Source organism: Coffea eugenioides, chromosome 2 (genome assembly GCF_003713205.1).
Source record: "Coffea eugenioides isolate CCC68of chromosome 2, Ceug_1.0, whole genome shotgun sequence".
Taxonomy (NCBI): Eukaryota; Viridiplantae; Streptophyta; class Magnoliopsida; order Gentianales; family Rubiaceae; genus Coffea; species Coffea eugenioides.
Genome location: NC_040036.1, coordinates 31,244,502 through 31,260,451, shown reverse-complemented (window position 1 = coordinate 31,260,451; position 15,950 = coordinate 31,244,502). Strand labels below are relative to the sequence as shown.

Below are 15,950 nucleotides of genomic sequence, written 5' to 3'. Positions count from 1 at the left end.
AAAACCAACAAATAATAATAATAATGAAACAAAAGTAGTTAACATCATGACAAAATAAAAAATTTGAAAAAAAAAAAGGGTGGGGAAAGAGAGTAGACTTGAGGAAAGACAATTTTAAATAGGTTAATTGGATTTGATGGGTTATCCAATAATACCCATTTAATAAATGGGTATAATTGGGTAACACATTTATACCCATATGAAAAAATTTAAGATACTCATACCCATCTATTCATGAGCGAGTATGAATAAATTTAATTAAATGAGTTGATTTGCCACCTATAAATTATAGGCATTAAATATGAAGATTACACGAGTTCCTACAACCGACTCAAACTTGAGTTATATGGCAGTATAAACTATAAGTTCCATACAAGAAAATTAATAGTGTATAAATAGTTTTTTGGGCTAGTACTATAGTAGTATATCAACAGTTTCAATAGCATCAACATGCACCACCTCCTATGTGGATTACGTCGTGCAATATGAACTGCCTAACATAAACAACATTAATACATCCCCCGTTTTACATTTTCCTGCAATGAAACGTTATTTACACTCTATTTTTGGTTATTTGCACCTTAATCGTTTATTTTATCATATGATTTAATAAATAAAAATTATATTATAGAAATGACAGTGAAAGTGTAAATAAAAAAAAATGGGAATGCAAATAACATTTTCGGGTAAACGGATGCGAACTGCAAACGCGATTGATACGATCATACGAACCCTTCTTTCTTGGAACCATTCTCGTGTAGTTTATTGGCAGACAACTATGTAAAAGTCCTTTGTGTTTTTTCCCTTCTTGTTGAGCTAGATGTAGGCAACTCTAAAACCCTTTTATCCTCTGCGCATTAAACCCTGATACAAAAGAAATGTAGCTCGGACCTGAGGCCTTGCTATTCCTTCCTGAAAATTATAGTTGTTTGTAGCAGAATGGGTTTCTCGCATTTCAGATCAAAGCTCCCAAATTTCCTCAGCACAACCCAGAAAAAGCTTCCAACTTTCAACCAAAATGCAGCTTTCTTTACCGAGTTCAGGTTTCTGCGTCATCAGCAACAGCAAAGACTTCAAATAGAGAAGTCCATCATAATGCCTGTAAGAAAATATTCAAGGTTTACATCTTTATCTGGGCTTGGCTTGAAAAATGTTAAGAAATCATTTAGGACTGGCAATAATACAACTTTAGTACTACTTGGAAGTAATGGAAGAAGAAGAATGTGTTACTCTTCCCAAGCTAGTAATGATGAAGAACCCTCTTCTCCCTTTCGGGAATGGCTTAGGATTCGTATGAGATCTGTGGGTAAATGTGTGGTCTTTGTTATGATCTTTGGTAGTTTGCAGGTGGTTCCTTGTTCTGATAGAGTTCATCTGGTGCTAAGTACTGACTTACTGTCAAAGTTCTTCGACAGGGTAAAATGGGAGAACTATCAAAGGGAATACAGGGGAACAATACTCTCCCCAACAAGCCCAGAAGGTGTTCGAGTGGGGAAGATTTTAGGAAAGATACTTGAAGGAATGTATGATGGTTTGGGGCTCCAACATGACTACCATGCTTCTATTTACTCTCCTGAGAAAATTGATTGTGATCATTTTAGCATGGCTGTTCAATCTGATGATGGTCAGAAGGAGATCAGCCCACAAAGAAGGGATGGAAGATTTGGGATAAGATATGGTACTAAGCATGTGGAAGGAATGAATTGGGAAGTGATGCTGGTTGATTCTGATTTTCATAATGCTGAGTATCTTTCTGATGGAAAGATTGTATTTTACACTGGGGTGCTAACATTGGCAGGGAGCGAAGAAGGTAGAAGGATGATCAAAGATGCAGACTCCTTTGATGCGTTTATTGACGCTGTTATAGCAACTAGCCTGTCGCATGAGGTGCGGAATGGCTGTTTGCGTTGAATACTTTTTGATTTACCACTCTCTCTATATGTTATACTCATATACAAGTTGATTGTCTCTCTTGCTTACAAATTGACTTGCTGATTGGATGGTATCCTATTTAGTTATGCCCAATAATTTGGTTGTGTACCCTTGTTATTCAGTTGGAACTATTTTCCATTTTTATTATGGTGAAACAAGCAAAACAAAGAATTTGCGGTGATATATATTGCTTTTCCGATTATAACAGGTAGGACACGGATTGGCACACCATAAAGCAGAACTTTTCATGAGGGGCTTATGGCTTTATGTCCTTCTAGTTTCGCCTTTTCTCCGTCATGTTGGTATCCTACCAATTGGATTGTTGTGGGCTTTGATTTACTCTTTCCTCTCAAGGAGGTAAGTCGTTCTTGCAAACACTCTGCTATATTACAGTGAGAGAGGTTATTGCTATATCGCATCAGTGTTGCAATGCTCTCATGGTTCAGATCAGTGAACTTGTCATTTTTTCCCTTTTCTTATTTGATTCTGCACTTTTATGCCTCATCAACTCCATAGCAACCATAAAAGAGGACTTCTGTCTTTGTTTCTTCTTTCAAAGGGATGAGCTCGAAGCAGATCATATTGGAATGATGCTAATGGCTGCAGCTGGCTACGACCCTCGATATGCTCCAATGGTAAGATGGTGGCATAGCCTGTATGGTTCAGATGAAGATGCATTCTCAACTCATCCATCTTGTGAAAGAAGAGCTAAAATTCTTGCCCAAGATGAAATGGTGAAGCAAGCAATGGATGTATATAAGAAAGTTAAAGCGGGTCAGAGATTCAGCTTCTTCAATTGATCAGTAAAGCGGATGTATATGTTCTGGATTTAGGAATCGTTCATGCTTGCCTATCTTCACAAATTTTGCTGTTCAGTGACATCTGCAGACTCATCTGGATCATCCCTTGCTGGATCCCTTGTATTCCAATTGAATGACACCAACTTTAAAGTCTTCCTAAATGGATAGTTCAGATTGTGGGGAGAAAGGACAAATACAGCAAATATGAGTGGTTAATTTTGTTGAATGAACCGTCAAAATAATGAGGCAAACAAGGATTCAGCAAGTTAGTAAACCGATGACTGTTCAAGACTAGGTTGTCTGAGCATATAAATGTGCTGAATCTGAGTAGTATTCTGCTGGTTATTCTTCTTTCTTTATTTCCCTCTTTTGGGTCTAAATTTTCTGCTGGTGATCGTACCTAGCCTGATGAATATATAGTAAATGTTTTTCAAGAAACTTGGTATGATCTATTCAATTGATAGGCTAATCAGAGTGCATATGACATGCCTTTTACTGTTCTGATTTCCTAATATAAGCAAATGTAAAGTTTACATGCATTATGCCATTATGGAACAAGAGATCAATGCTTAATGACAACATTGATTTTTTTTTTCCCAGGTTAATTTCAATAATCCACCTAAATTTTTGGTCATTGTATTTCGCCTCCTAAACTGTCAGTTGCAAAAACTAGCACTTTTTAGTTTCTTGCAAAATAGGTAGTTATTTGAGGTTATAACGGATAAATTTTGGCTGGCCTATTAAGACTCAAATGACAACAAACAATTTTCCTCTGTTGTAAGTTTACAAATTGCCCATTTTAGAATAATCCCTAAGTGCCAACTGCCAAACCAGTGATCTATTTTTTTTTTCCCCTTAACTAAAAACCCAAATAAGTATCAAATTTGGGACACTGTCTTCTTATACAATTGATGGTTGGGTGATTGATGCAAAAGTTTAGGAAAGAATTTTTGTCACTCTTTAAGTGTTGGGTTACATTTCTGTAAAGTTGGTTGAGCCGTTGCTCAAATACTATATAAAGTTTAGACATATCAATACAAACATCTATCGTTTTCGGGGAAAAAAAAATTGATGCAAAAGGATCAATTTAAGCAATTGATAGCATCAAGTGTACTCTTTTTTTTTTTTTTTTTTAACTTCACATAAAAGGCTCGCCAAATTATGGCTATTGCACTATTGTGACAGAATTTAAAACCCTGTAATTGATAGTCTAGGAGGCTAAATTTAATCTTGAGGAGTTGATTTCCTCTTTCTTCTTTCCTCTTTCTTAAGTTTGCTAATAAGACTTTTACGAATCAGTTTTCTCTTGCAATTCCAAATGTGTTTTCATCACACAAATTCTGGAGTTTAAATTTTTTTCATGGTCTCTCCCTTCTAATGGCCAATATGCTGATAGTGAAAATCCAATTTATGCATGAAAGCTGAATGTATGGTTAATGTAATTACAACAACTCCTATAAGAGAAAAAAGTATAGCTTTAACTTATCAACTTACGTAGAGAGATAAAGTATAACATAAAATTGGGGGAGGGTGGGAGGCTGGGTTAGATGGTCGGAGGGGAGGGAATGTGATTAAAAGGTTTCAAATTCGAACCCTCCAGCTTATACTCAAAAAAATACACCATAAAATGAAACAACAAATTAATAAGAAAAAAGGTATTATATTAGCAACTTTTAATGACCTTAAAAAATAAGAATAACAAAAAGTTTTAATTACCATAAGGCACCTATGCCCGAACTTACAAAAATACTTAAAGCCCATTTAGATTGGAGTTTCTGAAAGTTTATAAATATATATATATATATATATATATATATATATTATAGCCCTATGATGTATGTGAAGTAAAATAATAATTAAAAAAATGTCTTAGAGGAAATATTCCAATTTTTTTTTTTTTTTGAAAAACTTGCAATCCAAACGCATTCTTAAATTTATAATTGTTATTTGTAACGTTTCTTTCCACTAGTGTAAATATATTCCATATCCTATCCTCATTGAACAAGCACAAACAGCAAAATAATTATGAAGGCATTCAATAACCAACATATAGAAATACAATATAAAGATTGAAACACATTTTTGTCCATGGGCCCAACCAAACTTACTGGATAAGTCATGCAAACTTGTGCTATTCAAGTCCCAAGCCCACTAGCTAATCTCGTGAAAACCAAAAAAAAAAAAGAATAATTTTGAAAATAATTCGTCCCGCGTTGACTATTTATCTTTGGCGCGCTTTTGCCTCAAATCTTCTCTGACACTCTTCTTGCTTTCGGAGGAGTGTATACCTACTCCAAACAAGCTTCTCCTGTACTCTTCCTTTCACTCTCTTTCATAAGCTAAAAAACGACGTCGTACGTGCTTCTTCCTCCGGCTCAAGGTTTCAGTTCTCTGCTTCTCTCTGTCTCTCACACTCACGAGCACACACACACAACACACACTAGTAGAAATTCAGTTTTGCATTCGGTTCATCGTTGATATTTAAATGCGTTTTTCTGTACAATTGGAATCAGATTTAGTTCTTAATTAGTAAATTGAAGCAATTTTTTGATTCAGAAAAACTGTGTCGAGGTGAAATGGATTGATTTCTCTGCAGTTTTGGTGCATAATTTGTGCATAGATTCCACTTATCCCTGCTTGTTCAATTTGAACTGAAACTATAAACTAAATTCACGAGTTAATTAAATCAAGGTCTTGTTGTTCCTGAAGATTGGGTTTTGTTGTGCAGAAGAAGTTGAATAAATCAAGGTTTTGTTGTACTTACGGATTAATTTGGGATGTTTTTGTTCGCTAATCATTTTATTCGTAGTGGATTTTAAGTAAGAGTACAGTTGCCGAAATTTTGCAGAGAATTATGTTACTGGTTAGCTCTATGAGTTTTATGATAGGAATCTGGTGGATATTCATGCTAATAATTACTTCCAGGAACTAATTCTTTTTAGAGTAATGTTTATTTGGAATAATTATCAGCTGCTAAATTTGGTTAGATTCTTTTAGATTTGGTAGATGGATGGGAATTTGCAGAAGTCACCACAATTAGGGTCTACTGATGACAGCATGGAGTTCAAGTATATATCAGGGCTCAGTACTATTCTGGTTGCCACAATTCAGGAAGCTAAAGATAGGATTTCCCAGATTGAATATGTATTTTGCAGTCAAATTTATCCGCATTTTCAGGCAAAATCTAAGACCCTTCAGAGGTTGTATTCTGAAGCCAGAGAATCTGCGGAAAATGCTTGCAAAGAGAGAGAAAAAGATCTGCTACTTCAAATTGGAAAGCTTCAGCTCGAAAAGCAACAGTTTTGTGCTGAAATCAGCTCTCTGAAGTTGGAGAGGGAAGAATTTGCTAGTATTGGCTTGTCTCCAGATAGTATTCGCAGTCTCCAAGAAGACCTGCAACAGAAGACTAAAGATGTAGGCGCATTGCAGGTAGAAGTGAAACAGTGGCATGATTTGTATAATGTCGCAGAGAAGCTGGTGGAAGACAGAGACAAGGAGCTGAAAGAACTTGATGACAAACGTTGGAAGCTATTTACAGAGCACACATATCTGGAGAGGGAAGTCAAGGGTTTGAAATCAGAGCTAGCAAACAAGACTAGGGAATTTGATGCTGCAATGGGATTACAGCTTACACTTCTCCAAATGGTTCGATCAAATACTTCCCTAATGATGGATAAAGAAGAGGAACAGTTGACAGATCACCAAGGAGATGCAGATTTAATTATTAGAAGATTTGGGATTATGAATGGGAAGATTGACGAGCTTCAGGAGGAACTGAGAAAAAAGAATGAGGAAATTGAAAAGGGAAGAAAAGTGCGGGAGAATCTCCTGAAAAAGGTCGAATCACAGGCCTCGGAAATAATGGAGCATGAGCAGCAATTGAACGAATATGAGAAGGAGAAAAGGCTACTCGCCACAAGACTAGTAAATTTACAGAATGATATAAATTTTCTAGAGAAGGAGATAGGAAAGAAAAATGATGAAGTGGAAGAAGGAAGAATTTTGCAAGAACAGCTGATGCAGCAGATTGATTCATACAATTTTGAAAAGTTGAAAATACAGAAGGATTTTGAAGAGCTTGTGAAGGAGAAGCGACAGCTTCTGGAGAAACTAGGAAGAGGCCCAGAAGAGAAGGTTGATATGCATCAACCCAATCTGCAAGAGGGAAGCCAGGGGTCCTCAGAAGAAATGGAATTACACGGGAAGTTACTTCAGCAGATTGAAGCAAAAGACTCCCAGTTAATGTCTGAAAAGCAGAAACGAAAGGAAGTCATTGTTGCTTATAAGAATCTCAAATCTCAGTACAACTTTTTGTGTTCAAAGTATGGTCTTACTACAGAAAATGCGCTGCCCCAAAATAGAATGGAAGATCAGAGTGACACCTTGGGGCTGAATCATAGCCCATTAACTTCGGTTGGTAAGTCCTTTCTTCTCTATCCCTAGTGCTGAAATCTTCTAAATGTTCCACTGTTTTATGATGATTGTGCCACAGAACATCATCCAGATGACTCTACAAACAGTTAATGACTGTGATATGCTTAGCTTTCTTGTTTTTTACATCCTCCCCTCCCCCTCCTGGCCCCTTTTGGGAATTAGTATGCACTTATCCTCATTTAACTCTTGGTATCTGGCAATATAGACGTCAACAAAGGTCCAAATGCCTCTGGTGTTAGTGGTGAAGCAGAAAGAAGGAAAGGTGAGGGAGAAGAGTTGAAGAATGACAAGGAAGTCCAGTTAAATCAAAGATCAAACTCTGTCTCCCCTTCTAGGTCAAGAACTTCTATCCAACCAAAAACCTTTGCCAGTGTAAAATCTTGCCCACCAGCTGGAACAAAACGTCCTGTGTCTTATTGGAGAAATACGAGGTCTAACCAGAGTAAACTTGGACCTGATCTCCATGATGATTTTCTTGATACCCCCTTGGAGAAAATTAGAGGAGACTTAGGCAATGCCATTAAGGATCAAATTTGTAATCCTCCAGAACCAGCTCAAAAAGACATAGAATTCAACAGCTCTGATGACGAGACAGAAGACATGAATGTTGACCGTGAAAAGTGTCAAATCCCACCTCAGAGGCCTGGAACATCAAATTTCAAGTTTGTGGAACCAGTAAGAAAGAAAACTGTGAGGGAAAACCTGAAAGGAATTGAATGCAAGCAATGCAAAAAGTTCTATGATGCTGTTCTTCCCAATGAATGTAAGGAGGGGAATGGCAATGGACAAAACATGCGGTGTGAGCATCATGATGGAGTTTCAAGACATCGTTACAGGTATGCTCCTCCTCTGACTCCTGAAGGATTCTGGAACATAGGGTTTGAGTCAGAGATGTGAGTTTGATGTGCTGATGTGCATTTCAAACTGGTCATGAAAAAATCACACTTTGGTTTCACTCTTATTGATGACTTGTCTGAAAATTGGAAGGGCTAGTTGAAGGCACAACATATCCTCTTTTCATGATTAAGCTTTGGGTCAATTGAGAACAGATACAGAAATTTAAACATATAATCTTCAATAAATAACATCTGTATTGTCCAAAGTGCAACAGTTGTTCATGCATCGACTTTTAATAGCATCAAATTCTAGACTCTCCAAGTCAATAAGCTGACACAACAAAGATGGCAACTGGGAACTCGTGAACTCGGTGCTTGCAAAAATATTGTACCTTAAAACGGCCCTGCTATTTCCTTCTAATATCCTTATCATGTAAAGAATTCTCTGTGAAGCAGTGTGCTCCTCCCCAATGATAGTCAGTATGAGGGCTAGATAACTGAAAACACTCCTTGTTAGGGCCAACTGATCTGACACAGGGTTCTTGAGGTAAAAAACCGAATTTTAGAATGCATGAAAAGTCCAGGATACTGAAAAGGTCGCCCCTATTTTAGTATTTTAAGTGGATGACTAAGAATGTTGACAAAATCTTTCATTGATCTATACATTAGAGATAATCCTTTCTATATTTGCCTCAAATTAATTTTGCTTCTTTTCTCCTGATCCTCCTTGGAGTGATTACAATTATTTGAAACAGCTGAAGTTTACCCCGAAACCTTGAACAGTAAACAAATCCTTTGAGTCCGCAAAATACGAATGAATAGGCTAGACACTCCGAAGTGGCCATCAACCTTTAGAAGCTGCTCAATTCCTTTCGTTGTGTGGCTAAACGCGAAGCAAGAACTTACCTGACTGCAGCTTTCTTAAGAGTCTAAAACCATTTTAGAACGAGTTGACATTTGCTCTGTTTGACAGACAAGATAATAGCTAGTTGCAGCTAAAAGTTACAAACATTTAACTGATTGTAGCCATCTGTACAGGGGAATGTGAACAAGAAGAAAATAAAATAGGATGGAAGAGAACTCAACTGAAAACAAAAAGTACTTAGAAAATTATGCTGAACTTATGTATTTGAGGTGAAAAGTTGATTGAGAAATGTATTTACACAAAACATCAAAATTTTTCTGCTAACAACCACAATCTAAAGTAAGGCCTCCCAAATTCTCTCAAATTTCACTTTCTATTGCACAACATTGAAATTGGCTATTTTGGTCTGGAATTGTCACTATAAATGTTGGAAACGGATCCCCTTTTGCATTGCTTGAATCATGAATGCATCCACTGGCTCTTCACTATCAGTCTGTCACTGTATTAGCTGAGCTAAAGTTTACCGACCTGTTTTATCCTATTTGGAAAGAAACAAAATGTAGTGGGACCATGAAGGATATATAAAAACAGTTGATGTATGGGCAGGTCACATGGGATTGGAAATTAGGAACATGCATTGCCCTGGCAAGAACTTGACCTCTGTTTGCTGCTTCCCCCAAAATTTGTTGTACCATCATATTTTTTAATGCTCTGCGCATTGAATCTCTCATGCATGTTTCACCAACCAAATTAATACTACTAATATTTATGCAACAGATCCTAAACTGTCTACAGGACAGCTGCGTTATCTAACTCTCAAATGCTGCAATTCTTTTCTTTTTTTTTTTCAGAAGGAAAATAATTAATGTGACCATATTTTGCCGAATGAAAAAAGAGCTTCTGTAGCCAAGGATTTTTCCCTTTCTTCTTTAGCCAAAGTTTTTCACCCCCTTCAAAGGCTGCTTCAAAAAATAATAATAATAATGGAGCAGGCAAATCAATCTCCACCTCTCCCATTGACCTACAAATAACGCTGGCGTGATCACTTTATGCACATATTTGTCAACGCTTTCATCAACACCAAATCACCAATTCACCACCGCAATGATTCCCATTGTGACCAAAGAACTATGCCATCAAAATCACGAACGCTCCATAACCTTTATCATAAACTCATGATTCAATCACATAATTTCATGGACGAAAGTGCCAGTAAAGCCAGCTAGTGTCACTATACAAAAACACATGCAAAAACAGAATCCCTTTCTTTACAATAGATAGATTTGATTCTCGTACAGAAGTTCGCACGCATTTTACACTTGCATGCAACCGATGCACTCTTATAAACAATGCACAATTGAGATTACACACTTTAAAAAACAAAAAAAAAAAAGGGTTTATCCTTATAGATCGTTACGAAGAAATATCACACAAGCAAGCAGCAGTAATAACCAACCGACATTTTCGGTTAATTACAACTTACTACTAATCCCCATGATTTAGATTCAATTAACAAGTACGTAGTGGTGATCCACATAAGCAATCGTTATTAGCAAATGAAGAGGCCTCAAGGTGATCAAAAGGTGAGCCAACCGGAATCGGTCCGCAAAGGTGATTATAACTCAAATCCAAGTGCCCAATGTACTTAGCCGATGATAGTGATTTAGGAATTGAACCGCGCAATTGGTTATACGATAAATCAAGGACCGTAAAATAAGTTTTCGGTCCAAAAACGTCGGGTAAATTGCCCTCCAAACTGTTTCGGCTGATGTTTAAAACGTTTAACCCGGCACTGCTTAATAAGCTCGTCGGTATGCTTCCGGATAGTCGATTGCTGTCTAGATTAAGGGTTGACAGAACCGGCATTGTTCCGAGTTGAGCCGGGATCGAACCGGAGATCCGGTTCATGGATAGATCAATGTCGGCCAGCCTGTAAATGTTAGCAAATGAGATGGGGATTGAACCGGTGAGCTGGTTACGGCTCAACAGTGCCCTGCTCATCATGGTTAGTTTTCCGACGTCAGCGGGGATTTCTCCTGTGAGTTTGTTGTTGCTGAGGTCGAGATGCATGACGCTCCCGAGGTTGACAATCGACGGCGGAATCGCACCGGTGAGCTTGTTGTCGGCGAGGTTGAGAACAGTTAGTCGACCCAGTGAGCCTATGTCGGCCGGAATCTTGCCGGAGATCTGGTTTCCAACTATGTCGAAGATTCTGAGAATGGGTAACGAGGACGGAATGCAAGCCGGGATTTCCCCCGCGATTGCCTTCCAGTCTGCGACGACGAGGGTGGTGAGCCGGTCGAGTTGACAAACAGAAGCTGCTATTTCACCTGACATGTAACCGGACCGGCCGGCTTTCTCAAAGATGGGGTCCTCGGATTCTCCCCGGAGGACAATGTCGGCGACCCGTCGGTCAGGGTCACAGCTGACACCGTACCAGTTGGTGCAGCAGTCGGTGCCCGTCCAAGAATTGAAGATGCCCAAGTAAGGCTCGTTGAGGGCAGCTTTAAAAGCTAATAATGCTGCCCGATCCCCAGGCGGGCAGGCATTAGCGGAAAAACAAAAAGCCAATGTTACTAAGGCGGCCAAGGAAACTTTCATTCTCCCCATGTTTGCTTTCAGTTGTTGTTTTGAGCTCTTCTTTGTATGGTCTGAAGAAAAGCCGAAATGCAGTGTGTGACTGTGTGTTGTTTTGCAGTGATATTGGGACTTGTGAGGGTCTGTGAGACTGTGTGTTGTGCGTGTAATAATGGAGAGTGTAATGGCCTAGTGGGTTTTATGAGTTGAGTGGGAACTGAGGAGATGGGAACTTTTGGGGTAGTAAGAAGTGTGAATGTATGCATGGTTATATATACAAGTCGAGGTGGATGAGGATGCCCCTGGAAGTGGGGTGGAATTCCAGTTGGGATTTGGGAACTTGGGATTTGAAGTTGAGGTAGCTAGCAGCCACTAGGCCTTTGGCTGGTGGTCACCACCAGTCTTGGCGGAGGTGAGAGGTCAAGGAACCAATTGCCATTTTATGTGGTAATTTTAATTGACTTTTTTCAACGAAGTCTCTATTCACATCGAGTTCCCTTCTCCTTCTCTTCAAATTATACTAGATTAAGTTATACGACTTCTATCGTTGCGAAAAAAAAAAAAGAAGTTGAGGTAGCTAGCAAGCTAAGTACAGGGCATAAATGATACTTTCAATTGTTAAAAGTTATGTTTTAGTGATTTTTTTAATAAAACAAAGTAATTTATTAATGAGATTGTTAGAAATCATTCAACGCGATTTGTTTGACAAAATTTAGAGGAAAATTTGACATCGATTCGAAAAAATTGACAGTTTTTGCATGATGAGTTAAATAATGAGCAACCTCCTTATCAGTCTCTTTTAAAATCCAAAGTACATTGACGATATTAGTCTAATAAAGCCAAATAAGAAGATGTTCCTTATAATTAATGAGCTTGATGATTGATGATCCATCGCCATCAGAATCAAGTTTGGGATTCTTAGTATCTTAGATAGATGTTTTAGTGACGTTAATTGTTTACAAGTTTTATCACAATTTTGTCAAATGTAAAGTGAATATGTATCCCTGATTTTGAAGAATTTTGTTATGCTAAGCTGGCCTAATTTGTTCTCTAGCATGTTCACTAAGAAGATTAATTTCAAGAGCAATTATTCAAGATTTGGTTTGCACATGGTAAGTCCTAATACATATATATACATTCAAGCTTCAATGGAATCTACTCGGAATTGGCTTATGTCCGTTGTAAACCTCATTTTGCATCTACCTTCCTGATCAACTTTTTTAATCAAGGGATATAATTGAGAAATTGGCCAATATAGTCCCTCGACTATTATGCTAAAACTAAAACAGTCCTTAAACTTTATTTCAATTATACATCGACCATCACAAACCAGAAAATTAAAGAATAATAAATTGCCAATTCCAAATTCCCAACTGAGGACTTTTATCTGTTTGTGTATATACTGTCAATGTATCAATTAAGTTTTATCCTTTGTCCTTTGTCTTGGATTAATGCCGCAAACATACGAAACTTCAATGGAGTAGAGTAGACTGCAGCCTCGTTTGGCAAATGAATTTTTTTGTTGTTTGTCTAAAACTAGAATGTAGCTTATTATAGAAGTTGTAGGAAAAATTTTTAAAGTGTATAAATTCTTGGGTATTTTGAAGTGTATATTTTAAAATTTTTGAGAAATTTTTTAAAATTATTGTAGATAAAGTTGTTAAAAAACTTGTAGATGACAAATTTGGCCAAGAACTTGTTTGCCAAACTGGCCCTACCTTACATTCATACCCTGCTAACAAACTTAAAAGTGCCCTACAACTTTTCCAGCATTATGAAAATCATCAACAAAATTCTTAGGCACTTTGATGAGACATGATCTTACATGTTACTATAATGTATCTATCGTCGGTACTTTAGAACCGCAGTTAATGGAGACCAAAAAGTTCAGGTGACGAATTTCAAGGGGAAAAAACCCATAAACATAGATGAAAAAGTAGATTTTTACCCATAATATTTGAACTTTGTAAGAAGGCACGTGAGGGGGCTCTGCAACTTTACACATAAAACAACGACCGACAACACAAGAATTAATGTATTTTAGTACGTAATCTGCAGTATGTTAGTGAGAGATTACACTTGGTCTCATTGGTCAATTAACAGTTAGACTGATGATAAGACGACAGGGAGTTTAATTTTCTTATTTTGGTTGTATGGAATCTATTATCCGATGTCGATTTGATTAATTGAATCAAATTCTTTCTAATGCCCGTATAGATAGGGCTGAAAGATGGGCAAAATTACTCGATATTCAAATCAAACTTGAATTGGTAAGAGCTTATTCGAATTTGGTTCGCCAACTAGTCAAATCAAGTTCAAACAACATTTTATATTCGATAAACTCGGTTGAGTTTAGTCTGATTAGTATAAAATTCGATTTTATATGTAAAAATTTCAAATTACTCGAACTCAGCTCGAGTTCATCTCGATAAAAATTCGTTTAAGGTTGATTTAGCAAATAATACTAAGTGTTTGACAAATTCGTTTAAGGTTGATTCAGCAAATAATAATTAAGCGTTTGACTTCATTAGACTCATTTACAACCCTATGCATAGATTTATCAATTTGGATACAAATACCTAAAAGTTCTTGGCAATTCACAAGCACCACACTGTTCATTTGTTAGGTTAGGCATTCCAAAAACAATAAGCTTGCTACGATTTGCAGTGCATATGATATGTGCTTTTCACAGATCAGATCACATGGCACATAATTGACCATGGAGCAAAAAGTTAAATCCAAATGCAACCAATTCTATGATCGAGGTAAAGAAATCCGATTAGTAACATTTGTAATTTTTTTTTATTTTTTTTATGAATTAATCCTGTCACTAAATAAAATATAGAGGTTTCGCATTAGTGTTTTGAGTCACTCTGTTACTTGATGATCTAATTTTCGTTTCCTTATAAAAAGAAAAGTTTTACTACATAAAATGCTAAAATAGTCCAGTACGAATTGATTTACAAAATGAAGGGACTATTGTGGAAGGAATCGGGATGCCTAATTTTGGATAAAACCGGGTATGTTTTCTGGATAATGAAATTTTATTGGTGTATTGATACATTTTATAAACCAATATCTACTCGAAAAACATACTAAAATAAATTCCAATTTTTTTTTTGATAAGAAATAAATTCCAAATTAAACAATCTCAAATCACAAGTTAGTCATTATTCACAAGAATACCTTTCCTTGCTTAGTAATTGGGATCATTGTATTCTCTCTCTTTTTTTTTTTTCTATATATATATACTTTTGAGAAAAATCCAAGAATAAAAAGCAAAATAGAAAGCATAACACTGCCAATTCCAAATTTCCAACTGATGATTAAAATGTGCTATAGTTGATGGAGAATAATTAGTGACAGATGAACCCATGAATTGGGTGGAGTTACCCGCAAGAAATGGGCTAGAGTCGCGTGCTGTAGAGACCGACTTTCACAATAAGCGGAACGGCGGAGTAGGTGTCTACGCGTTTTGCATGGCTCTAGATGTGACCGAATTTGTGGTCTCTTTTTCCGAGAATTTATTGCTCAACCTCCTCTGCCTGTCTTCAACATCTTGCTATCATGTATTGATTTTTGATTGCCGTCATTTTGGTACTTTAGGCTTAGTTTGGCAGCTTAGATTTGATGAGAAAATAAAAGAAAGTGAGAGAAGATATGTTCGGAAATTGTGAAGCCAGTAAAAGAAGATACAAATATCCTAGATAGTTCAAGTGGTAATCACTCTTAACCCTTACTCAAGTCGCAAGTATATTTCTCTAGTCCTCGAGCGTAAATTTGGGCAGCATGTCCTTTGTATTTACCTAATTTTCCAGCCATTTACGGCTTCATTAGTTTCCTCATTCAAACCCAAAGGTACACACACAACAATCTAATTTCAATAGCCATTCAATAGGCTCAAGACAATACAAGGACAAAATCAAGCTAACAACAAGTGCGGAAATGAAGTTTAACAAGAGACAGATTTGATAGAGTTTTCCGTAACTGACACAACCAAAGCTACGCTTATCGGATTGGTGTACAACTTATACCGTTTCGAAGCTAAGACGAGGGTCTACAACTTTCATGAAGATCACTTAGTCAAATTTCCAGTGTAACCCAGCCAAATTCCCAATTCACAGAACCAACTTCCAACTAACCGGCTAGTTAACCGTACTACATTTAAATGGCCATATCTCAGGCTACCAAAGTTCGTTTAAGGCGTTCTTGAAGGCGTGAAAAGAAAGGAAATAGAAAGATTTGGATGGATCTGGGGGTGTCAACGGATCGGGTTTGGACTCGGACCCCGACCCGGATCCAATAAATTTTTCCAAGTTTGGGTTGGAAAATAATTTCGATACCTAGATCCGAATTCGGATCCGTTTACTCTAATAAAAAACGGGTCAAATACGAAACATAAGATTCCAACCTATATTCGACTAGGATTCCAACCCGTATTCGATCAGGATCCGAACAATAATTAATAATTATAAAATATAAATATTTCTAAATACATTCTTTTAC

At 37.0% G+C, this 15,950-nt stretch overlaps 3 protein-coding genes across 3 annotated transcripts; 2 read left to right on the top strand and 1 right to left on the bottom strand.

Moving 5' to 3' along the window:
* Positions 1-939: 939 nt before the first annotated feature.
* Positions 940-2,900, top strand: LOC113759472. The gene is made up of 4 exons (XM_027302050.1): positions 940-1,887; positions 2,141-2,289; positions 2,492-2,706; positions 2,809-2,900. Exons 1-4 carry the CDS (start codon positions 940-942, stop codon positions 2,898-2,900), a joined length of 1,404 nt encoding a protein of 467 aa, XP_027157851.1.
* Positions 2,901-5,030: 2,130 nt separating this feature from the next.
* Positions 5,031-8,225, top strand: LOC113763431 (protein gamma response 1-like). The gene is made up of 3 exons (XM_027307247.1): positions 5,031-5,112; positions 5,730-7,149; positions 7,372-8,225. The coding sequence occupies exons 2-3, from the start codon at positions 5,739-5,741 to the stop codon at positions 8,061-8,063; spliced, it is 2,103 nt and encodes a 700-aa protein (XP_027163048.1). The 5' UTR covers positions 5,031-5,112; positions 5,730-5,738; the 3' UTR covers positions 8,064-8,225.
* A 1,888-nt stretch (positions 8,226-10,113) lies between these two features.
* On the bottom strand, positions 10,114-11,706 carry LOC113761049 (DNA damage-repair/toleration protein DRT100-like). The gene has a single exon (XM_027303863.1). It carries the CDS (start codon positions 11,475-11,477, stop codon positions 10,377-10,379), a length of 1,101 nt encoding a protein of 366 aa, XP_027159664.1. The 5' UTR covers positions 11,478-11,706; the 3' UTR covers positions 10,114-10,376.
* Between the last annotated feature and the right edge of the window lie 4,244 nt (positions 11,707-15,950).

Coding starts and splice junctions, on each gene's coding strand:
- LOC113761049 (XM_027303863.1), bottom strand. CDS start 11,477: ATGGGGAGAATGAAAGTTTCCTTGGCCGCCTTAGTAACATTGGCTTTT.
- LOC113759472 (XM_027302050.1), top strand. CDS start 940: ATGGGTTTCTCGCATTTCAGATCAAAGCTCCCAAATTTCCTCAGCACA. Junction 1,888..2,140: donor CAACTAGCCTGTCGCATGAG/GTGCGGAATGGC, acceptor CGATTATAACAG/GTAGGACACGGATTGGCACA. Junction 2,707..2,808: donor ATATAAGAAAGTTAAAGCGG/GTCAGAGATTCA, acceptor TTTGCTGTTCAG/TGACATCTGCAGACTCATCT.
- LOC113763431 (XM_027307247.1), top strand. CDS start 5,739: ATGGATGGGAATTTGCAGAAGTCACCACAATTAGGGTCTACTGATGAC. Junction 7,150..7,371: donor TAGCCCATTAACTTCGGTTG/GTAAGTCCTTTC, acceptor CTGGCAATATAG/ACGTCAACAAAGGTCCAAAT.